Here is a 23,358-nt window from a genome sequence, read left to right as displayed (position 1 = left end):
GCTTTGTGGCTGCAGGTACGGAAGACATTCTTCAGTTTGGCCTTCTGTGACTTCTGCCTTAAGTTTCTGTTCCACGGCTTTCGCTGCCAAACCTGTGGCTACAAGTTCCACCAGCATTGTTCCTCCAAGGTCCCCACGGTCTGCGTTGACATGAGTACCAACCGCCGACAGTGAGCCCAGCCTGGGGTGGCTTGAGGGATGGGGAGGTCAGAAGCCCAAGTACAGGGGCTTACAGTCAGACAGCCTATACTCACAGCCTTCTTGTTTTACACCTTTATGTCCTCAAGGTTCTACCACAGCATCCAGGATTTGTCTGGAGGCTCCAGGCAGCAGGAGGTTCCCTCAAATCTCTCTGTGAATGAGCTGCTAACCCCCCAGGGTCCCAGGTAGGGATGTCGTAGATGAAAGGCCAGGGGCCAGTGAAAGAAGGATTGGAGGACCCTGACAGATTATAGTTTCGTTTATTTGTTTACGTGATAAATACTATTGAGTACCTACAAGTATTGAATAAGGGCATGGGACTGTGGGATCATTGGTAAGGCACCTGGTCACTCCAGGTTTCATTCTTTTCATCTGGGAAGAGGGGATGAGACTTTTTCATAGTGGGTTCTGAAGAGGATTAAGAGTTGAGATATTTGCAATGCTTAAAACAAGATCTGATGTAGAGTGAATAACGATTCATATTAATTACAAGTGTATATATAAAAACGTCTAGTTTGTTCATTTCTTCCAGTATAACCACACCCCAGTCTTTTCTCTTTGAAATAAATGTTGCTGTATCAGAAAGAACTTTTATTTCACTTATGTTGGATATGATAGCATATAGTTTTACATAATATATAAAAAGTAAGGTTAACGTATTATTATTTGTAGTTTTGAGTGTATTGTGTTGATTTACCTGTGAATTTAATCTCAGAATGGTGAAAGTAACAGAAGAATGTTTTTCTGTAAGGTATAATTCATGGGAGGTGGAGGCAAGACGATCAATAGTTCAAGGCTACCCTCCACTAAGTAGCAAGTTCAAGGCCAGCCTGGGCTACATGAGACTGTCTTAAAACAGTAAAAAAGTTTTTTTGTATCGTGATATATGTATAATCTTTATATGTTGTGTGTAATGTGTATTACATAATATGATAATATGTGTATTGAAAACGTTGCCATTTTAATATAGGTAATGCTCATTATTATAAAATAAATAATATATTTGAAAAATACATGTCATTATGATATGTAATAAAAAGTCATATCTTACCCTTTCTCCAACTATCTTTGTCCTTCATTGTTCCTTCTTTAGACCTTTCCCCCTATGTCGCCCTTTCTGAGAACCCACTCCTGATCCCCCAGGGACACTTTCTACCTCCTTACTTCAGTTTATTTTCCTCTTTTTGTGCCTATCACTAACAGGCACATTATATATGGTTTTTTTTTAATTCTTCTACCTCTGCTAAAAATAACTACAAGGGCAAGAGCTTTTTATTTGTGGTATCCACAGTTTGATCTCCTCTGTTTAGAGTTGAATCTGGCACACAGGAGGCACTCAGTAAATGTTTCTTGAGCAGATGATTACTGGTATGATCAACAGACATGTACTGTTTATGAGCTAAACGCACATTCAGGGTGGTGGAGTTGGGCTTTCTTTGCTTTCTAGTTCCTTCTGCAGCAATTTTACAGCTTTTTCTCTATTAGTCCCTTTACCCAGCAACGTGACCAGGAGCACTTCTCCTTCCCTGCCCCTGCCAATCCCCCACTGCAGCGCATCCGCTCCACATCTACTCCTAACGTCCACATGGTCAGCACCACAGCTCCCATGGACTCCAGCCTCATGCAGGTGGGTGTCAAGGAGGTGACAGTGGGGAGCATGGAGCATTGCTTAGCCATTACTATTGCCATATCCTCACTTTAACTTCTGCTCCCACCTCCTTCCAGTTTACTGCTCAGAGCTTCAGCACCGATGGTGAGAGAATCCCTACCCCTTTCTGCACCCTGAGCTCTCTCTGCCCCACTGCCCCACTTGCCTCCACTCACAGCATTCTGTACAACCACAGCTGCTGGTAGAGGTGGTGATGGAGCTCCTCGGGGTAGCCCTAGCCCAGCTAGTGTGTCTTCAGGGAGGAAGTCCCCACATTCCAAGTTACCTGCAGAACAGCGGGAACGGAAGTCCTTGGCAGATGAAAAGAAAAAAGTGGTATGCCATAGGAAATCCTTGGGGGCCACCACAGCCTGAGTACTATAACTGAGGGTTGTGGGTAGGCCCCTCTGATGCCACCCATCTGGCCTACAGAAGAACCTGGGGTACCGGGACTCAGGCTATTACTGGGAGGTGCCACCCAGTGAGGTACAGCTGTTGAAGAGGATCGGGACAGGCTCTTTTGGCACTGTGTTTCGGGGGCGTTGGCATGGCGATGTAGCTGTGAAAGTGCTCAAGGTGGCCCAACCTACCGCTGAGCAGGCCCAGGCCTTCAAGAATGAGATGCAGGTGCTCAGGTGAGGTCACTATGTGTGTAAGTGGGACAGATGGTGGCAGGCAGCATTTAGTGTTTGGGAAAAAGCCATGCTGGGGTATTTCCTGGGTGTCTACTATATTTGTGCCATGTTGGAAGCAGATTTAGGCTCAATTTCTCTCTAAGAGATGACTCTTTCCCTCTGAGCAATAGGCTGATGATGAGGACGATGATGATGTTTCTTTGGATTGACATTGCTATTGGCTGGCTGTGAACAAGTCTAGCCATAGGCCATTGTCATGATTATTTAACACATGAAGATGTTATGTAATTCCAGCTCCAGGAGGGCTCACATCTGTCCTTTTCCTTTTGCTGAATCACTATTATATTTATTGTGTTGTAGGCTTGTTAATTATAGTTTGTTTGATGCAAAGAACAATATTAATTATAATCATATTCTACAGTCCAGTTGTGTAGTTATTATAATTGCTATAATTAAGGTATAATCAACACTATATTCATTCACACTGAGAAAACCAGGGTGGCAGCCTTTTAGCCACTACAGTTATTATGTAGCATAGTACTTTGTGCTTTTATTTTATATAAGCAAGGCTGTATAGGGTGTGTGTGTGTGTGTGTGTGTGTGTGTGTGTGTGTGTGTGTGTGTAAAAGTAACCTAGGGCTTTACCATACTAAACATATGTTCTACCACTGAACTATACTCCCTGTCATCCGGAAGGTATAATTTCTGACAATCTGAGGATACATACATGGGCTTCTTCCCTCTATCAGATAAACACAATGGATGCCACAATAAGAGAACTTATTCTCAGCTCATCTCTGTAAAGTTTGATGATTTGAGTATGCAATAAATTGCACTCTTTATTTTATCTACTGGCTTCCTACTATTAAGAATCTTGCCCCTTCTTTTTCTTCTCGTTCTCCTCTTCCTCCTCCTTCATCACCTGTTTCTTCTTCTCTTCCTTGCTTTCCCCCAATAAACCCCTTTTCTTGTGGAAAAAAAAAAGAATCTTTATGCTGCTGAGGTAGCTCAGCACCAAGCCTGACAACCTGGATCCATTCAGTCCTCGGGACCTATATGGTAGCAGGAGAGAACTGACTCCTGAAAGTTGTCCTCTGTTCTCCACATGTACACTATGGCAAACATGCTCTATATACACAGATAAATATATGCAAAGGAATCTTCATATTTGATGGGAAGATAGCTCCATCAGTAAAGTGCTTGCCATGTAAGTACTTGAGTTTGGATTCCCAGCACCTACATAAAAAGTAAAAAGCTGGGTGCAGTGGTGCATACCTGTAATCCTAGCACTGGGAAGGCAGAGACAAGAGTGGATCACTGGGGCTTAGCCAGTCTAGGTAATTGTTGAGGTCTAGGTTTAGTTAGAGATTTGGTCTCAAAATGAGGTGGAATGCAGTCAAGGGAGATAGATACCCAATATCAACCTCTGGTCTCTCTCTATCCATGCAGATGCACAGGTGAACACACAATCATGTATGTGTGCCACATACAAAACAATGCAGAGTGTGATTAAAGGATACACCTGACATTGACCTCTGGTCTCCATTTGTGTGCACAGATGCACATGCACACCTGTACATTAAGTCTGTCTGTCTTCCTCTCTTCCTCCCCTCCCCCCCACTGTCTGTCTTCCTCCCCTTCCCCCACCTCTCTCTCTCTCTCTCTCTCTCTCTCTCTCTCTCTCTCTCACACACACACACACACACACACACACACACACACACAGAGGAATCCCTATGCTGAGAATGATGGTACATGCCTATAATCTCAGTACTTGGGAGGCTGAGGCAGAAGGACCAAAAGTTTGAAACCAGAGCCGCTATGATAATGTAATAAAATACTTAACCATGCAAACATGAAGACCTGAGTTTGCTCTCTAGCACCCATGTAAAAGGCTGGGTATGGCAGCACAGGCTTACAAGCTCAGCACTGGAGAAACACAGATAGGAAGATTCCAGGGGCTTGTCAGCCAGCCAGTCTAGACTAATTGGCATGCCCTAGGTCTGAGTGAAAAATCTCTGCCTCAGAACAGTTGCTAAGATAAGTAAATATATAAACAAAGCCAGTAGCTCCTGGAAACAATATCCTAGGTTGACCTCTGGACTTCACTTAAATCTGCATATACTTGTACTAACACATACATGTATATTTTCACACTCACAAATACACAGATTGTTCAAATGATCTGGGTTATATGATGAAACCTAGTCTCAAAAATTTTTTTTTGCATCTGTGTAGCAGTGTGGTAGTACATGTCTGTACTCTTAGAACTTGGCAGTCTGAGGCATGAGGATCAGGAATTTGAAGCCAGTTTGTGATACATGAACTCTGTTTCAAAAACCAAAACTAATCCTTGTGTATAATCTCAGTGGTAGAGCATATGCTTAGCCTATGTTCTATCTCAAGTATCAAAATGAGATGGGAATGTCCTGGTGTTTTGTTGTCTTCTGTGATCTAAGTATCATCCCTGTTTGCTTTTGTGTATTCAAACTGTGGTTAATACTCATATGAAAGAATGTGGTTTTCTCATAAACTATATTAAAGAGGTTTCTGTACATGACAGTTTCCATGAGGTAGACCCAGGTAACCAGAAACAAACTGGAAGTTTCAGAGTGTTTACTGTTTGTTCAGCTTCACCCTTTGTAACATCCTCATAAAGCAGCTGCTGTAATGATGATAGTTGTATGGTTTGGGAACAAGAGGACCAAAGCGGTTAGAAGTTCTCTCCAAGGTTGTAACTGGTAAAGGTTTGGCCCTGGTTCCTGTGTCCAGACTCTTTACCTCTAAGTCTCTTCAAGTGATTAGTAAACTATCACACTCCCATGTCACACATGTCTCCATGGCTTGACCTTGTCTTTATCAGTATTGATGAAGAAGGTTGGCTTTGTACTTTGTCATCTGTAAAATAGCCACTGCCAAGTGTGGTGGCCCATGCCCATGATCCCAGTGCTTGGGAGGTTGGGTTAGAAGGATCACTGAGAGTTTGAGGCCTGCCCAGGCTACTTAATGAGCTCCGGGCCAGCTTGGTATACAGCATGAGACCCTGTTTCAAAAACAGAAGAAAATAATAAAATAAAATAGAATTTTGTTGAGGAAGGTCAGGACAGCCACCGCTACTCAGCTTCCAGCAGCCCATCAAGTCTCACAGATTGGGATCTGACAACATTCTGGCCCTGAGCACCCTTAAAGACAAGGTAAAATGAATGATAGGGAAGGTAGCTGACATTGTTTTTCCTGTTGCTGAGTAAACACATGACACTTGTTCTATTTCCTGACCCCTTCCTCAAACCTATCCTCCCTGCCTACAGGAAGACACGACATGTCAACATTTTGCTGTTTATGGGTTTCATGACTCGGCCAGGGTTTGCCATCATCACACAGTGGTGTGAGGGTTCCAGCCTCTACCACCACCTACATGTGGCTGACACGCGCTTTGACATGGTCCAGCTCATTGATGTGGCCCGGCAGACTGCCCAGGGCATGGAGTGAGCCTTATATCTTAGAGAGTTGGGGAGGTGGGAGGGAGAGCTGAAATAGTCTCCAGATAATTCACTACCCACTTCCATCTCCACAGCTACCTCCACGCCAAGAACATCATTCACCGAGACCTAAAGTCCAACAGTATCTACCTGTCCCTGACTGGCATTGGGGGTGGGTATTAATCAGAGTGATAGTTTAAAGGGATGATTTTGGGGGGTAAGTTTGGGGAGGTGAAAAGGGAAGGGCCTGTGGTTTCTTGTCAGGTAACAGAGCTATACCTGGTGAAGGACCCTTTAAATGAAGGACCTTTGTTTAGGGGTCAGATGGTTCACATACTGTTGGGTGCCCTGGTTAGGTGAGATCTAGTAGTTCTAGATGACATTACAGGGAGCTCATGGTCAGTGTCCAAGGCATGACAGATTTAGGTGTCATCCATGGGACTTGTTGGTCTTGGGTCACAATGGAACCAAGTGGGGTCCCATCAGTTGGATAGTTAGAATGAAATGGGGGTGACTTCTGGCAAGAGACATGACCCACTAGCACAGGGGTTCTGAGAATCATCCAGTCAGGGTATGTATGAGGCATAGCTATTGGGATTCCTTGTAATGGCCCTTGACCCTGCTGGATATCTTCCTACATGAGGGGCTCACAGTCAAGATTGGTGACTTCGGCCTGGCCACAGTGAAGACACGATGGAGTGGGGCCCAGCCCTTAGAGCAGCCCTCAGGGTCTGTGCTGTGGATGGTAAGTTGGGCCAGGCTAGATGGGGACCAATGGGAGATGTGGACTTTTGGATTGGGGCATGCCAGGCAAAGTAGGGATGCCTGTGCCAGGTGGGGGTATCTGGACTGCCAACATTTCACCTCTAGTGGGTGGCACTGAGTTGTCCTCAGTGTAACTCTCAGGATCTAGTACTGTGGGCTAGTCATTTTTTGACCCTCATGGTCTCCCTGCCCTGTCTGGCCTACCGAAGGCAGCTGAGGTGATCCGAATGCAGGACCCGAACCCCTACAGCTTCCAGTCGGATGTCTATGCCTATGGTGTTGTGCTCTATGAGCTTATGACCGGCTCACTGCCCTACAGCCACATTGGCAGCCGTGACCAGGTGAGCCTCATAACTTACCTTCAGTTCCCAGGGTTTCACACTCCAGGTCCCCTCATTTGTACAGGATTTTTCTGGATGAAGAGTCCTAGAATCTGTCTTTTAATTCTGTCTTATACTAACTCCTATCCTCCTCACACATCCACAAACCCCTGTGCCAGAACCCTTAAAATCCAGATTTCTTCGACTCGCTATATTCAGGATGCCCCTAGACCCCCAAACCCTTCAGATGACCCCTGAACCCTTCAATATTTAGTGTTCTACTGTGGATGCTGAAAATATCCCACCTGTCCAACTTTGTACTTCTTAAATACCCATAGTCATCCCGAATTTGGGGTCCTAGAATTCGTAGCACTCTAGGTCTTAGATTCTCAAAATTCTCCAAATTTAAGATTTAGAACTTTCCCTGCTTTTGGATGCCAGCTCCAGATATCAAGTATTTGAGCTTTGAGTACTGCACAGTGTACATACACTTATTTATGCCCCAGACCCCTACTTCTGTTTCCCCCAATGAAATGGGAATTTCCCCCAAGAAGCAGTATTCTGCATTTCCCTGAATCAGTGTTTTCCGGGCTTATACCCTTTAATAACTCCGGACTCCTATTGTTCTGGGCCATACACACCTACAATCTTTGACACACTGAATTTAAATCCTTCTCTTTTATCAGCAGAAAAACCCACCAGGTACTTAGGAACCTAGACTCCTCCGGGCCTTAGTATTAGACACCTTTAGTCCTCAAAAATTAACTTTCCATATCTTTTAAGATTCAGAGTTCCCAGCCCAAACCCAAAATCAACCCATTCCCCTCCCCCCAGATCATCTTTATGGTGGGTCGTGGCTATCTGTCTCCGGACCTCAGCAAAATCTTCAGTAATTGCCCCAAAGCCATGAGGCGCTTGCTGACTGACTGCCTCAAGTTCCAGCGGGAGGAGCGGCCTCTATTTCCCCAGGTGGGCTGGGTAGGAGGGTTGGATGGGGAGATGTACTGTGAGACAGAGGAGGATACACAGATAGAGTCATATGTTGAATGTGAGCCATGTTGAACGCTGGGGGTTGGGGATGTTGGAGTATCTCTGGGACTCTGGACACCCCTCTTCATCTCCACCTGCTCCCAGATTCTGGCCACGATCGAGCTGCTGCAGCGGTCACTCCCCAAGATTGAGCGGAGTGCCTCCGAACCCTCCTTGCACCGTACCCAGGCTGATGAGTTGCCTGCCTGCCTTCTCAGCGCAGCCCGCCTTGTGCCTTAGACTCCACTCCCAGCCCACTAGGGAGCCATTTTCAGCTTACCATGCCAAGGCACCCCCTTCCTACCAGCCAATCATTGTTCTGTCTGTGCCCTGATACTGCCTCAGGATTCCCTATCCCACACCCTGGGAAATTTGGGGGACTCCAAAAACTGAGGTCCCCTGCTTCCTCCATAATTTGGTCTCCTCTTGGCTTTGGGGATAGTTCTAATTTGGAGAGCTGTTTTACCTCCAATGGCTGGGATTCAGTGCAAAGATTCCACTCGGAACCTCTTTATAAAGTTTTCGCCTGACATGTCTTCACTGAATTATGGGGTTCCCAGCACCCCATGCGGATTTGGGAGTTTCCCTTTGTCTCCCCCCACTATTCAAGGACTCTCCTCTTTACCAAGAAGCACAGAATTCTGCTGGGCCTTTGCTTGTTTATTTTGCTTCCCGACTCTTCTCTTGGGGTTCAGAGCCACTGAGGGGTGGGGCAAGTCCAGGCAAGGAGTGGAGGTTGGAGGAAGATGCGGACCACACAAACAGCGCCACTGTACACATTACCACAGGCAGCACGAATGAGGACCACATATGCCTAGCATGGCACAAAAGGAGGCCAAGTCAGTCACAGACACAAACATTGGCAAAGGTGGGGGAGTGGTGGGAGACCTTAGGCCTCCCTTGTGCAAAGGATTCTGAGAGGATGGGTAGAGTTTGCATATTTAAAGACAGCTGTCAGAGGCAGGAGATTGGGGAGGAGGTTTCTGGAGGAAGGAACTTAGGGGTCCTAGAAGTGGAAGGAACTTCCAGTATGTTGAATGGGGTTGAGGGAAGAGGTGAAAGGAAGTCCTTGAGGGACTGGTTGGTGGATAGTAGGTGGCATTTGAAGAGGTGGCTCTCCAGAGAGATAATCTAGGAAGAGATTTAAGGATAGGGGCTTCTTTTGGAATTTGAAACTTCTGATTAGGAGCAAGGTGTGCTGGAGAGATTCAGGACCAAGAGTAGAATAGGGTTTTCCAGGAATTCCAGAGCTCCAGGAGAGGATGTATTAGGTCAGAAACAGGTTCTGCCATTCAGGAACTTCCAGGGAGGAAATCACCCTTTAGAGATATCAGAAGTAGAGGTCTTCAGGAATTTGGAGATTCTAAAACAGATCTGGAGGTGACTGGGAACAGGATTCTAAATGGACTTGGGGATTCCCAATGTGAGAACTGGATTTAGGACCACGTTTCTCAAGGGACATCTTGAGGAATGAGAAGTGGGATGTAGAACCAGGAGAGAGGGGTTCTCAAGGGATTTGGAGATTCCAAAGGTGAGAAATGGACTCAGGACCCAGAGAGGGTTGTCTAGGGGTTTAGGGGTTCTCAGAGTAGGGTGTCAGTCGGAGAAGAGGCTGGCGAAAGACTTCCTCAGGCTGCGGATGGTCTCAGCTTTCACCTCATCCTGGCTAAGGCTGGGCCTGGGCGGGGCTGGCTCTGGAAGGTTGAAGGCATTGGTCAGAGACTGGGATTTGCTAGAGAGAGACAAGGTGGAGGCATGGGAGGAAGGGGGAAGAGGAAGGGGAGGAAGGGAGAGAAACACAATGTTACCCTAGGCCCAGCCCCAGCCCTGCCCCTCTGATCCTGAGGCTGTGCCTGTGATCTTCCCACCCCCAAGCATGGCCCTGAACCCTGATGGATTCTCAAGGGTGATGAAGCTGAGACCAGGGAGGATGTTGGGTCAGCTGAGAGGGTGAGGTATAAGATAAGTGTGGTTTAATGGGAAGATTCCTTGGCCCAATTCTAGGCCACTTTGATATGGAGGATGAAAGGGGGTTTCCAGTCCAAAGGTAAGGAGTCTTGGAGGGGCCTGGCTAGGGACAAGTCTAGTCCGAGGTAAGCCAGTTTGACGGAGAGCAGATGGGGTGGGGGACAGGGAAAACTTTTGAGCTAAGGGCTAGGGGGATAGAATGGACAAGGAGAAGCAGAAAGGGTGGTGTGAAGATCTGGGAGAATTCAAAGTGGCAGGAGGATCTGGGAATGGGCCAGATAGGAATCTAGACTAGTAGGGAAGGTTTGAGGAAAGGCTGAAGAGTGAATTTGATGGAAGGCTACAAATTGGCCTGAGGGAGTTCATGATGTCAGGGAGGAGGGTGATAATGAGAAAGCAGATGGGCAGGGAGGTACTGGAAGTGGACCAGTCAGGCTACTGGGATGGACCAAAGCTCTGGAAGCGGGATTTTCCCAGGGCCTGTAGGGGAGGAACCTGAACTGGAAGTGGGGATGCTGGGATTCTCCCCTCAACTGCTGGGATTGAGACAAAAGGGGTTTGGCCTATTCTGGCACAGTTCTCAGGCAAATGAGATCTGGTTTTCTTTGGGATTTGGGGATGCCCTACTGTGAGCAGCAAAGACCAAGGCCTCCATAGAGGTCCCCTTACTTGAGCTGGGGGTGCGGGGGTCCCCCGGCAGCAGCAATGATGGGTGGTGGCACATCCTGGCTGGGTTTCTGAGCCAGCTGTGGTTTGGTGGGACGTCCAGCAGGACCTGGGCCGCTGGGCCGGGGCTGCTGTGTGGTGGGTGGCCCAGTGCGAGGTCCGGGACCTGCCTGGCTGGCCTGACGAATGGGACCAGCAGGGCCTGGGGGTTTCTGGGGAGGGCCTTGGCGCTGCTGCCCTCCGGGTGAGGCTCCTGAGACCTTCGGTGGAGCTGGACCAGAGATAGATGCCTGACGGGTAGCCTGTGGGGGCCCTGCCTGACGCTGTGGAGATGGGGAGGCCGGCGGGCGGGCTGCTGGAGGTGCTCCGGGGCCTCCTGCCACTGGCCGTGACTGGCGGCCTTGACCCTGGGTCATTGGTGTGGCCTGAGAGGCGGACTGCTGAGGTGCTGCTGTGGGACTTGGTAGGCGCTGGGGCAGAGGGCTGCCAGCTGGGGGTCCAAGGCCAGAAAGATGTTGCTGGCCTTGTGGGGGTGGGCGCTGTTGCAGCGGGGGTCCCTGGCGCTGAGGTCCTGGGCCTGGTTGTGGAGGGCCTCCTAGGAACAGAAGAAAAGAACAGCAAGTGAGAGAGAGTGAGCAAACAGCTGAGGTTGCTTGGGATGGAAGGAACCCAGGAGGCCTGCCCTCATTTACCCTGGGGTGGGGGTCGTTGTTGAGCAGGAGGTCCTGCAGGCTGCTGGGAGGTCTGGCGGCCCAAGGGCAGGGCTCCTGGGGATGGAGTCTAGCCGAAAAGTGGAATACAAGAGATTAAAAATAGTTACCAGAGAGCGGGAGCAACAGCCAATCAAAATGACATGGATTCCCTGTGTGCTGGGTGTTGCCCTATTTGTGGCCAGTTGAGGGGATATGGGACTATGAGGCCTCTCACCCCATACTTGGTCAGGAGGTTCTTAAGGATGGCAAGGTAGCAGTGATTTATTAATGTCACGTGTGCATAAAGGTGACACTAATATTCCACTGATAGATAACACCTTGATGGCATCAGCTTGATCAAGGGTTGGCCTCCTTTCCACTGGCTCAAGACCAAGGGCCTGACCTGGCTGTGGGAACCCCTGCCAGGGGAAGCATCCCGCTGCCGAGGCAGAGCCTGAGTCATCTTGTTGACCACAAGTTCCACGATGAGCTGCTTGTCTTCATCCTGGTGATCCCCAATGAGTGGCATGGAGGAGCCCACCACCTGTGGGAGGAAAAGGGATCCAGTATTGGGGGAGGCAGAAAGTGCATGTGAGGTCACAGTGTCAACAGCACACTTTCACTTGGCAAAAGCATGGTGACTGCAAAGAAGAGAGCTTTGTCTGCTTTCTAAGGGGCACTGATTGTACACTGTAAGGAAAGCCGGCCAGTTCCAAGGCTCTGGACAGCTTTGGGAGTGGAATGTTAGATCTGGCTCTGCCATCAGGGTCCATGGGGCAAATCTGGCCTGCTCCGTGTTTTTCTAGGGCTCATGAGCTAAGAGATGTTCTATATATTTTTCTTCTTCTTTTTTTAAAAAAGGAAGCAGAACTACAACCACACAGGCAAGCCTAAAACCCACCAGTCTAGCCCTGAAATCATAGGCATGATCCTGCCTCACCCTCCCAAGTTGCTAGGATTACAGGCATATACCATAGTTTAGGCTACCCTCAAACTCTTCATCAGTCTTCCAAGGGCTGGGACTACTGTTTCTCACTGCACCCAGCCTTTGATGTCTTTCGTTGTTAGGAGATAAAAGATTTCATTTATATGTGCAAAAGATAGGAAATTTAAACTCAGTGTACTTAAAAGTTATAGACATGAACACATACAATATATCCTTATACACAGTTGCACTAATCTTCCATCTTGTTCATGGCTGTTTTATGGAACTGAATCAGAATATCAAACTGCATGACCCACAATGCATACAATATGTACTGCCAAGTCCTAGCTTTTACTGGGCACTTTGTCTTTTACAGAGTGCTTCGCTGTGGTTTCTAGGACACTTTCAAGGTTAATTAAGTGCTTTACCATTTACCAAGATAGCTCTATTCACAAAGCACTTTATATCTTAGTAAGTGTTGCCATTCACCAAGGATGTCCAAGTTTTTACCATTGCCATTTCCTTAGGATGTCCCAGCTCACATAGTACTTTACAGTTTCCACCACCCTTCCTGGAGGACTTTTGAGTCACAAAATGCTTTCCAGTTCAGTTTGTGGTTTCCATGCAGCCATTCTTCCCTCTGTACCCATCAACCCCTGGGTGTTCCCACCTCAATAATGTGATCCCTTCCGTCCTTGCCATGCAGTGCTTCCACTGCGCAGATGTCAAGTCCCCCAAAAATCTCTGAGCACGTGTCTACCCACAACTTGTACCTGCCAAGACAAGGGGCAGCACAGCTTGTCATTGCTCTGTTCAGATGATTCTACTCCACCCTTCCTCCTCCCACTCCTCAATTATGTGTCTCACCTGTCAGACATAGCAATCTGCTCAAGCATAGCAGAGCCTGTATTGGTCTTCCAGTTCCCTGACACTGATGTCCTCCTAGTGGGGAAGGGAGGAGAGAATTAGTGGGGCCTGAGATGCATGAGGTTACCCCCTTCCCCCAAGGCCTCTGTCCACTCACATGTAGGCCTTGTAGTTCTGCCCAATCTTCTGGACACGCACATCGTATTTAGCATCAATGAAGGGCTCAGCAGTGGCATATGTCTTAGTCAGTGCCACAACACTTGCAATATCCTGGAAGTCATGTTGGTTGTCTACCTTGACCTATGGGTATAGACATGGGATGAAGGCAGTAGTGAGGACTGAATATATCTGGAGGGATGTGTAGACAAATACAAAGTAGATATGCCAAGGTACCCAAACATGCATAATTATGGGTAACCTGTTTCATATATGTGCACACAAACAAAATTGCTTGTACTCAACTCTGAATATGTTAAAAACCACTTTTTTTTTTCAGTGCTGGGGACCAAACATAGTTCACATGCTATGCAAACACTCTACCACTGTGCTACATCCTCAACTCAAATTATCCACTTTAAATGGGAGTAGAATGAAAGGTGGAATTACATTTCAATAGAGCTATAAAAACCTATACATAGGGCACACATAGACACAAGAATTCAGTTGTACACATAATATACAAGCTCAGAAGCTGAGACACACTCAAACTTACAAATTACAAATTTGCTTGCTACATACACACAGACAAAATCAGCTGGATGGAAAGCATACTGGACCCCAAGCGCCTGGAACATAAAAGATGATGTGTGTTCATCATAGAGCCATGCTTAAACACATACACACGTGTGCGCATGCACACACACACACACACACATATATATATATATACATATATACATATATATAATACAGCCATATGCTTGGTACACTAGCACAGTAACAGGACATACAAAATTGGCTGATTGCAAGGGAAATATATGGGTGGGAAAAAAAGCAGCTAAATATGAAAATACAAAATCCAATTAGATGAAGACATCCCAGAGTGCATCATCAAACAGAATTCTTGTTATGTTTGAATACACAGATGCACATCTAATTACATACAATGCCAAGGACATGCACTATACAAACATGCATGGATGTCCTGCTGGCACTTACCTTGCCCATCCCAGAGTGTGCGTGGCCCATCTTCACAACTACAGGGTATGTTGTGCTGCTGAGCTGGTAAAAATGAAGGCAGAAAAGGCATGGTCAGAGCAGTAGTGCTGACCTCTAAGAGTTGATGACCCACAGAATGTGAGCCATTTTTTTCCACAGAAAAAGGTTGGTCAAAGGCAGGCAGAACAGTCAATAGCAGCTTTGAGTCTAGAACTGAAAGCACAGCCTTGCCTGACAGTCCACTCTCTAAGCCCTAGGCCTTCCATATCTGCTTTTCCAGGCGAGGCCTTAGATGAAGATGAGAAAACTTTACAAAATAGAGAAACTTTATTTTGATAATGAATAGATTTTGGAGTTAGTGTGTGTGTGTGAAGGTGTGGTAGTTAGCATGCAGCAATGAGACCTTCAGTCACACTTTACATGGAAGCTTCATCTTTCTGTACACACACACCTTCAGAACTTCATTCAAAGCCAGAGGTGTCCACATCTATTGAGAAGTCCATATCCACCGAGAAAGGCAACCAGAAACTTAAATCACATTTAGTTCTGGGGCTTCAGAGAGATCATCTCGTGTGATCATTCTGCCAGCTCTTAGCAGAGGAGAGCAGCCTATACTCCTAAAGCAGCATGTACTCCACACTCCTAAGTGTCTTGGAGCACACACATAGGCTACCTCGACTTGCTCTCACCAATACAACAGAAGGATATATAACAGAGCCACTCATGCAGTATACACACACACACAACTCTAGAGGCACACAGTAAATGGACATATGCAGCACTCACTGGCATGCCCACAGCAAACAGAAGGATCAATACAACATACAGAATGTGAATGCATTCACATAACCAAATCTCTGTAACTCAGACCTCATCACATTTCTAGGTCCATGAAAAAAATTTCTAGACATTCAATGTATTTTTCCCATATCTGCAATACAAACACACAGAAAATCAGATACACAGATAATACTCCTGGGCATGGATTCAGGCAAGTATGTGTTAAGCAAAGATGGGTTAAGTCTTCCTGTGCCCCAGGCTAGGCAAAGGGTATGGGAACTCTAGCCCCACCATACCCCATGTGCAAATACAGAGCCCCTTGCCTCCTCCTGACAGGGGCACTGGGTTGGCAGTTCCCAACAAGCACAGGAAGCCCCGTACTCTAAGGGTGACTGATTGACCTTTAGGTCTCTCCCTCTCTCTACAATCTCCTACTTTCTCATTTCCCAAATGAGTGGTGTCGTAGGGAGGCAGAGGACTGAGTTGCATCATTTTAGTAAGAGGGATGGTTGTAAAGGTGTCATCCAGGTAGTAGGTCAAGGAAACAATGCCCATATATGTGTGTGTGTGTGTGTGTGTGTGTGTGTGTGTGTGTGTGTGTGTGTGTGTGTGTGTAGGGAGAAACTTCCACTCAGGCATCTACTTATCACACAGAGAAGCTTGAGACAGGCATAGTTACACTTACAACAACCTTCCACTTTCAGAAGCAGCATACTCAGGCACACACCTGGCTTTCAGGAAGGAACATGGAGCACACCAAGGGACATATGCCACCCCCAGAAGCACAGATACACTACACACAGCTGTGCATACACAAGAATACAAGAATACCTTTTCCTATCTGCTGAGCTTTGTGGATCCTTTTCACAAACCTGCTTTGCTTCCTCTGTTCATGAACTTGAACACTGTGGGTGCATGTAAGTGTGTGCCTGTCACATGTGCATAAAGGTAGTTACATGGGATTTCTTGGGGAGCTGTAGCCTACTATCTTGGCCTTTCTTCTTCCTAAGGCCATACAAAATCCCAGGTAGTTACTGTCTTTCTGGGTCTCAGTTTCCTGATCTGTACAAAGGGAATAATTAAGATCAAACATGTAATACTCTGTGGATATCATCAGGTATTTGCACATGACAGCAGATCACTCTGGGAAACTTACACCTATCCAGTTTGGTAGATAGTCACAGGCCCAACACTCCTCTGTGATGTTCACCCCACTCCATTTCAAACCTGTATAGTAATCTGAATCCTCAATATAAACAGTTGGCAAAACTGTGCTGACTCAGGTTTCATAGTTACAGAGCTGTCGTCATAAGCAGAGTCATAGAAGAGGCGAGGCAGGACTTTCCCTGTCCTTACGTCTCCTCATTCCCGCCGCTTATTTACTCAGCCCCCTGTCTCATCCACATTCTCACTCCTCACTTTCACAATCAGATGGTTGAAAATTTTGGTTTCCTTCCCTTTCTCCTTTTCTTTGTACCTTCTCCCACCACTACAGTAATTTCTTCACTATCCTTCCTGGACAGGCCATTTGACTCCTTTCTGTCTCTGTTTACTCACTAAATAGTGAAAGTATGAATCATACCTCACGGATACATTGGGAAGAATAAGTCAATTACTTCAGAGAAAAGAAAATCTTAGTATACACATATAGTAAACCTGAATCTTCAAAGTATTGGTTACTATTATTGTTGTTATTAACACCTCTTCATTAAGTAACATTAAGGAACAAGGAGGACAATAGCAAACAAACAAACAAACAAAATTCCTGGGCTGGCAATTTGGCCCAGCAGATAAAGGTGCTTGCTGCCACCATGCCTGGTGGCATGGTAAGTTTGAGCCTCAGAACCCATAGGGAAGGAGGACTGTCCCCTGAAAGTTGTCCTCTAAACAATACAGGCATGCCATGGCATAAGTACAGGTACACACACACACACACACACACACACACACACACACACACACACACACAATGTAAAATACAAACCCTTTAAAAGAGTGTATTGTACACAGTGAATACTCTGTTGAGTGCTGGCAGGAGGTTTTTGTGTCCTGTGGTTATTGGACTAAGCTACCTAAGTTAATAAAATGTAATTAGCTAAAGTAAATTGTACATAAAGACCTTGGCAATGATATACAGTAAGTACTCAATAAGTAGCTGTGATCATCACTACCACATTCTCTCTGTCTCTGTCTCTCTCTGTCACAGGTTCTTCCTATGTATCTCTGGCTGTCCTGGAACTCACTGTATAGACTAGATACCCTCTAATTTTCTGGATCAGCTTGCCCCCTGGGATTAAAACCATTGTCATTACTATTGGTCTGTCCTCCCTATCTTAATTGAGGGTGGTAATCAGCCCATAGAATCCTTCTACAGGACCCCAGGGAATATTCCTGCATCATCAGAAAGCTGGTGGGCAGCAGTTGCCTCATTCCCACTCCCACCAGGGGTGTGGACTGGTTGGTGGGGGAAGGGGAAGACTGGATGGAGTAGGGATGGTGGTTTTTCTACTGACTCACTAGCTTTTACCATCATTCACCCCCTCCCTCCCCCCATCCCCTTGCAACGCTCACCACACCATTCCCTGCTTGTCAAAGATTGTACCCTGCTTGAGTTAGTATTCCAGGTCAGGAAGCCTAGGTTTAAATCTTTATTGTCCTGTGACCCTAACAAAGTTCTTCACTTCAGCTATTTGCCTGTTTGGTCTTGTTTCTGTTTAAGACCTTAAGGGTCTCTTGTAGCCAAGGATATCTTCAAACATCTTCACTGGTATGTGCAGCCACTGCAAAGTTTGGGGAAGAAGTCACTACCTGGGCTCTGTCTGTATGCAGCCTCAGTTCCCTCCCAGTTCTGCCACACTCAACTGCCATCCTGGATAAGTCATAGACACTCTCAGTGTTATCAATTTCCCCACTATGTATTTGTGCCCCTTCTCCCATGTCATGTCCCTCAACTGTTTTTCTAGTTTGTCTCTCCTCTGCCACCCCTCACCAGAATTTCAGATCCACAGGAAAGGCCTTCTTGTGAGATTGTTACATAGTAGATGAAAGGCGTGGGAAAGAAATTATTGGCTTCAGCCATAGGAAGTTTGGGGAATGTGGGAAACCGGAGAGGCACAAGGCTTCAGGGGCTTAAGCGGTCTTTATTCTTCCCTTCTTCCCTTCAAGGCCGCCAGGAAGGAATGTGCATGACGGAGCTGGGGGAAGGGGGCGCAGTGGGCTGGCTGGCAGAAGAGGGAGTACTTTGGGCTCAGCCTGGGGCCCGCCCCTAGGCTTTGACTTCAGCAGTGGGTGGATGAGTAATGCGTCCAGGAAGCCTGGAGGCAGTGATTTCCGCGCCAACCCCACCCCTCGCATGGACATTTATTCTCCACCGCCAGTCCCTGCCTCCATCACTGCTGATCCGGACTCCTAGAGACACGCTAGAGGTAAGTGGGAGCCGGGTGTCCTGGCAGAACTGGGGTTTGCTTGGAGCCTGTGTTGGTGCGGCCACGAGGCCCATCCAGTCCCTTGCCAGACTAACCATTCAACTTGGCTTGCAGGTATCAGGATCTCTAGTTAGCCAAGGGGGAATATAAAGGGAGAGCGTCCTGAATGATTGTCCCCAGCGGGACTCTCCAGACTCTTTCATGCTCTTAGCATTCATCTCAAAGTGCCCCAAACCCACAAGCCTTTAATGCCTTTAAAACTTCCTAACTTGCTAATTCCCCCAAATTTCTTCATTGTCCCTCAATCTTTACGGCTCCTGTAACACCCCTGTTCTCTTTGCCATGTCTAGCTCCTGGAACTTCAAAAATTCCTCTGCCTTCAAATTCCTGAGGTATTCCTATTACTGTAAACCTCCAAATTCCCCAAGACCCTTAACCCCCCATTTTCCCCAGCTCCCTAAAACCACAAACCTATTCTAAATCCCCCAATATCTCTGAACTTCCCAGCCCATTATATTTTAATAGCCCTAACTCCCCATTATACTTCTCCAGTTTCCCAAACTCCAAATTCATCACTACACAAATGTCAGATTTCCCCAATTCTGTTAAATTCTCAAAGTTCTCAGCTCCCTTATTCACCAACTGTGTTCTCTAACCTAAAGAGTTCCTGAGTCTCCCTAGAGCCAACGGCCATGTAAGCCATTGGTTTGGGAACCTACTAACACCTAGTCTTTACCAGCAGATACCACGATGGCGCCCTTTGCATCTCTGGCCTCTGGCATCCTCTTGTTGCTATCATTGATAGCTTCCAGTAAAGCCTGTAGCTGTGCCCCAACCCACCCACAGACAGCTTTCTGCAACTCGGACCTGGGTGAGTCTGTCCCTCTTTCTGTCTGTCTTAGTCTAGTAGGGATCATTACAGTAGTTGTCCCTAGGACAGTTCTACTTACCCTTCCGTACATCTGCTTTTGCCACACTGACATCCTTGGGCTTAAGCCCACCTTTGTGCTGGCTGCTCCCAGTACCATGTACATGCTTTTCTGTAGTTATCCACATGCATGGCTTTCTCAAAAGTCACCTTACTGAGGTGCCTGCCAACTTTCTTTAATTTTAATACCAGCCACATAGTACTTCTGATCCCTTGTTAGGACACAGAAAGGCAGACTTCATTTAGAACTATGATAATCAGAATTTACAGAGAGAGAGAGAGAGAAAGAGAGAGATTGATTTTAGATAGATATTGATATTGGGCTTAACTTTCAACATTGCATAGGCAAATGGAACTCTATGGCCAAAGAACAATTTAATGTTGATGAATGGGAAATCACTGAAAAGAAATATCAAAGGTGGGCTGGAGAGATGGCTCAGTGGTTAAGAGCACCAACTACTCTTCCAGAGGTCCTGAGTTCAAATCCTACCAACCATCTATAATGGGATCTGATGCCCTCTTCTGGTATGTCTGAAGACAGCACAGTGTACTCATATACATAAAATAAATCTTAAACAAAAAGAAATATCAAAGGCAAGAGGATTCAGGCTAAGTCCATTAAAAAGATTTATTTTATTTATGTGTATGTTTGTGTGTGTTCCATGTGTGGTGTATGGGTGCCTGTGGAGTTCCCAAGGCATCAGATCTCTTGGAGCTGGAGTTATGGATGGTTGTTAGCTACCCTATGTAGATTCTAGGAACCAAACTTGGGAACTCAAAGAGCAGCAAGTACTCTTAACCATTAAGCCATCTCTATAGACTTTAAGCTCACTCTGTTTTTGAGACTAGGTCTCACTATATAACTCAGGCTGGTCTTGAAGCCCTGATTCTTCTCACTCAGCCTTCCAAGTGCTGAGATTGTTAGGTCTGTGCCACCACACCTAGTTTAGGACTCTTGAGGAAAACTTGTCTGGTGGTCCCATCACATACTGTGGAGAATAAGATGAGGGTTGGTGTTTTCACTAAGCTAATTTAAGGTACTTCCCTACAACTGTATTTGAAAGAGAAACTTCACTAATGAGCTTGGAAGAAGGTTAATGAGCCTGAATAAATTGTGGTCAAGCAAAGAATATCTGTCAACTTCCTCTCTAATTTCCCAACACACTTAATAGCTTCTAACAATCCACATACCTTTTCTCCCTCCTCCATACTGGGGATTGAACCTAGGACCTAGGCAAACACCGCACAATTGAGCTACAAACCCAACCCTTTTCTTGTGAATTTTTATTTTTAAACAAGTTCTCGCTAAATTGTCTAGACTGGTCTTGAACTCATACTAAAGCGATCCTCCATCAAGCTCTGACAGAACTGGGGTTACAGGCCTGTGCCACCATTTCTGGCTACATAATGTTAGTCTGTTTCCTCCTGACTTGAATGTGAGCTTCATAAGGAAATAGATTCCTGTGTTTGGGTCATTGTCCTTTCCCTAAGACCCTGAACAGTGGTTGGCATACATCAGGCACTCCAAAACATTTGTTGAGTAAGCCAACAAATGGATATATGAAAAGGGCTTAAAACAGTGCTTAAAAGAATAGACAATATTTAGATGAATCAACTGATGTGGAAGCCATCAAGTGTGCTGTCTATTTGAACTATGTTGTATATGTTTTGCTGCTATGGGTTCATGCTGCCTGCCCATTTGAATCCTTATTTTCCCCTTCTTTTCCTCTAGTTATAAGGGCTAAATTCATGGGTTCCCCAGAAATCATCGAGACCACCTTATACCAGCGTTATGAGATCAAGATGACTAAGGTATTTCTACTCCCTCCCCTCATAGCAGTTACCTAACCTCTTCCTCCCACTCAAAATAGAAGCAACTAGCCTTTCGTTGGTGTGGATGTTTTCTGTAAACTTGTGTTTAGACATATTGCCATCAGGAAAGAGAGTGGAGTGGGAGGATTATGTCAGTAAATGATACAGTTTTTGTCACTCATGGGCAGATGCTCAAAGGATTCGACGCTGTGGGAAATGCCACAGGTTTCCGGTTCGCCTACACCCCAGCCATGGAGAGCCTCTGTGGATATGTCCACAAGTCCCAGAACCGCAGCGAGGAGTTTCTCATCGCGGGTGAGGCTCCGCCCCTTCGCCTTGGGCCACATTCCTTCATCCTTAGATGTTTTCTGGCAACTGGGAGGAGCTAGGCTCTAATGAGAAAGGGCCTGGTTGAAATGGGAGTGGGAGGGTCTGTAACTTAATGCTAATTAGGTGACCACTCTGATACCACCCAGCCAATCAAAAGCCTGTTGGTTTCTTGCCTCTCTTACAGGCCGTTTAAGGAACGGAAATTTGCACATCACTGCCTGCAGCTTCCTGGTTCCCTGGCATAATCTGAGCCCTGCTCAGCAAAAGGCCTTCGTAAAGACCTATAGTGCTGGCTGTGGGGTGTGCACAGTAAGTGCCTGGATCCAGTTTTCCTCCTGGAGATAAGTCTTGGAATGGTTTCTTTTTCCCTCTGACTATTATATGCCATTGAAGCTGCTTCCCAAACCCACTCACTATCTTTGATTTCTCTTGCCATTGTTCCAGCCTGGGACTGCTCTTTTGGAAATTCTGGTTGTTCTGTTATCTTGGGACTGCCTGTTCCCTGAACCTTCACTGTCTAACTTTCCTTTGTGACTATTCCGGGACACCACTGTCTGTTTCTGACCTCCCTAGATTGGATTTTGCTTCCCAGGCATAATCTGCAAAGATTCAAAGTACTATTCTCCAAATCCACCTGGACATGTCAGCCATCTGACTGTTTCAAAACTGTTCCCTGGTGGCACCAAATATCCTCTGACTAACTCCCCACACCCCTCATTGTCTGAGAGCTCTGTTGCCTTTTCTTTTTTTTTTCTTTTTTAAAATATTATTCATTTAATGTCTATGAGTCCATTGTAGCTGTCTTCTGATGCTTGAAATAGGGCATCAGATCCCATTCCAGATGGTTGTGAGCCACCATGTGGTTCCTGGGAATTGAACTCAGGACCTATTGAAGAGCACAGTCACAGCTCTTAACCACTGAGCCATCTCTCCAGCACCCTGCTGCCTTTTCTTATGCTTGCTCTCCCTGCATGCCAACTGTTCCCATACTATTACTTCTCTGCCCTGTGGGACAGTTCCTCAGGAGGTCTGCCTGAGTGACTTCAAGTGACAGTTCCATAACTACCATTGCAGAACATTGGCTTTCTGTTCCCCACATGGGAGAACATCTTGGGTCTAAGCACAAGTGGGGCAACATCAACCCTTCCCAGCAGCTCCCTGTTGCCAGAGAGAGTGTGTGAAAGACTCTATGCAGGGAAGAGAACAAAGGGAAAGAGAAGTCCTCAGAGATGGGCCTTTCTCCTCTCTTGTAGGTGTTTCCCTGTTCAGCCATCCCTTGCAAACTGGAGAGTGACAGTCATTGCTTGTGGACAGATCAGATCCTCATGGGCTCTGAGAAGGGCTACCAGAGCGATCACTTTGCCTGCCTGCCACGGAATCCAGATTTGTGCACCTGGCAATACCTTGGGGTCTCGATGACCCGAAGCCTTCCCCTGGCAAAAGCTGAAGCCTGAACACTGTTTACCTTTCCTCCATCTTTCTTTCTCTTAAATGGTGAAATAAAGAACTATCACACAGCAGCAGTGTTTCTGTATAATGTCTGGGAACAAACTCAAGATACTGATAACCTGCTCGGAGCTTCCAGGGACCAATGAAGGAGGAAAAGATACTAAATGTTCAGTTTGGAGGCTAGAAATGTAGCTTAGTGGTAGAGCACAAGCCTAGCATGTAGAAAACCCTAGGTTCAATCTCTAGTGAAAAAAAATGGGGGAAGGGAGGCCAGACTAGTC

The 23,358-nt window shown here is 46.4% G+C and overlaps 3 protein-coding genes across 9 annotated transcripts in view; 2 read left to right on the top strand and 1 right to left on the bottom strand.

Moving 5' to 3' along the window:
* Positions 1–8,725, top strand: part of Araf (A-Raf proto-oncogene, serine/threonine kinase) — a 64,988-nt gene extending 56,263 nt beyond the window's left edge. For 2 of the 3 annotated variants that reach the window (XM_039100021.2, NM_022532.2), the window contains exons 5-16: positions 16–170; positions 288–386; positions 1,687–1,828; positions 1,927–1,954; positions 2,046–2,185; positions 2,282–2,484; positions 5,793–5,969; positions 6,059–6,105; positions 6,590–6,708; positions 6,938–7,069; positions 7,883–8,017; positions 8,183–8,725. In XM_039100021.2, the coding sequence (XP_038955949.1) occupies positions 16–170; positions 288–386; positions 1,687–1,828; positions 1,927–1,954; positions 2,046–2,185; positions 2,282–2,484; positions 5,793–5,969; positions 6,059–6,105; positions 6,590–6,708; positions 6,938–7,069; positions 7,883–8,017; positions 8,183–8,317 (1,512 nt within the window). In that variant the 3' untranslated portion in view covers positions 8,318–8,725. Of the gene's footprint in view, positions 1–15; positions 171–287; positions 1,262–1,686; positions 1,829–1,926; positions 1,955–2,045; positions 2,186–2,281; positions 2,485–5,792; positions 5,970–6,058; positions 6,106–6,589; positions 6,709–6,937; positions 7,070–7,882; positions 8,018–8,182 lie in introns of those variants that run through there. The other variant, NM_001033663.2, reaches the window with a different exon arrangement.
* The window catches only part of Syn1 (synapsin I), a 55,196-nt gene continuing 40,554 nt past the window's right edge, over positions 8,717–23,358 (bottom strand). The window contains exons 6-13 of one of the 2 annotated variants that reach the window (NM_019133.2): positions 14,354–14,416; positions 13,353–13,495; positions 13,196–13,270; positions 12,999–13,101; positions 11,807–11,947; positions 11,404–11,491; positions 10,715–11,306; positions 8,717–9,809 (exon numbers count right to left, since the gene is read on the bottom strand). In NM_019133.2, coding sequence (NP_062006.1) covers positions 9,674–9,809; positions 10,715–11,306; positions 11,404–11,491; positions 11,807–11,947; positions 12,999–13,101; positions 13,196–13,270; positions 13,353–13,495; positions 14,354–14,416 — 1,341 coding nt within the window. In that variant the 3' untranslated portion in view covers positions 8,717–9,673. The remainder of the gene's footprint in view (positions 9,810–10,714; positions 11,307–11,403; positions 11,492–11,806; positions 11,948–12,998; positions 13,102–13,195; positions 13,271–13,352; positions 13,496–14,353; positions 14,417–23,358) is intronic. The other variant, NM_001110782.2, reaches the window with a different exon arrangement.
* On the top strand, positions 17,079–23,148 carry Timp1 (TIMP metallopeptidase inhibitor 1). 4 transcript variants are annotated; one of them, XM_039099406.2, is made up of 7 exons: positions 18,406–18,558; positions 18,909–18,950; positions 19,301–19,429; positions 21,219–21,298; positions 21,487–21,613; positions 21,813–21,937; positions 22,882–23,148. In XM_039099406.2, the coding sequence occupies exons 3-7, from the start codon at positions 19,309–19,311 to the stop codon at positions 23,080–23,082; spliced, it is 654 nt and encodes a 217-aa protein (XP_038955334.1). In that variant the 5' UTR covers positions 18,406–18,558; positions 18,909–18,950; positions 19,301–19,308; the 3' UTR covers positions 23,083–23,148. The 4 variants fall into 4 exon arrangements, with proteins under 4 accessions (XP_006256670.1, XP_038955334.1, XP_038955335.1 ...); XM_039099407.2 differs by having other exon boundaries at positions 18,449–18,558; positions 19,298–19,429; XM_006256608.4 differs by lacking the exon at positions 18,909–18,950 and having other exon boundaries at positions 17,079–18,558.

Source organism: Rattus norvegicus, chromosome X (genome assembly GCF_036323735.1).
Source record: "Rattus norvegicus strain BN/NHsdMcwi chromosome X, GRCr8, whole genome shotgun sequence".
Classification (NCBI taxonomy): Eukaryota; Metazoa; Chordata; class Mammalia; order Rodentia; family Muridae; genus Rattus; species Rattus norvegicus.
The sequence above is the reverse complement of the archived record's forward strand: the minus strand, read 5'-3'. Positions and strand labels throughout refer to the sequence as shown.

Bases quoted from the DNA above. Each gene is read 5' to 3' on its own strand.
- Timp1 (XM_006256608.4), top strand. From the start codon at position 19,309: ATGGCGCCCTTTGCATCTCTGGCCTCTGGCATCCTCTTGTTGCTATCA. The intron at 21,299-21,486 runs GTATTTCTACTC...ACTCATGGGCAG, and splicing joins ATGAGATCAAGATGACTAAG to ATGCTCAAAGGATTCGACGC. The intron at 21,614-21,812 runs GTGAGGCTCCGC...CCTCTCTTACAG, and splicing joins CGAGGAGTTTCTCATCGCGG to GCCGTTTAAGGAACGGAAAT.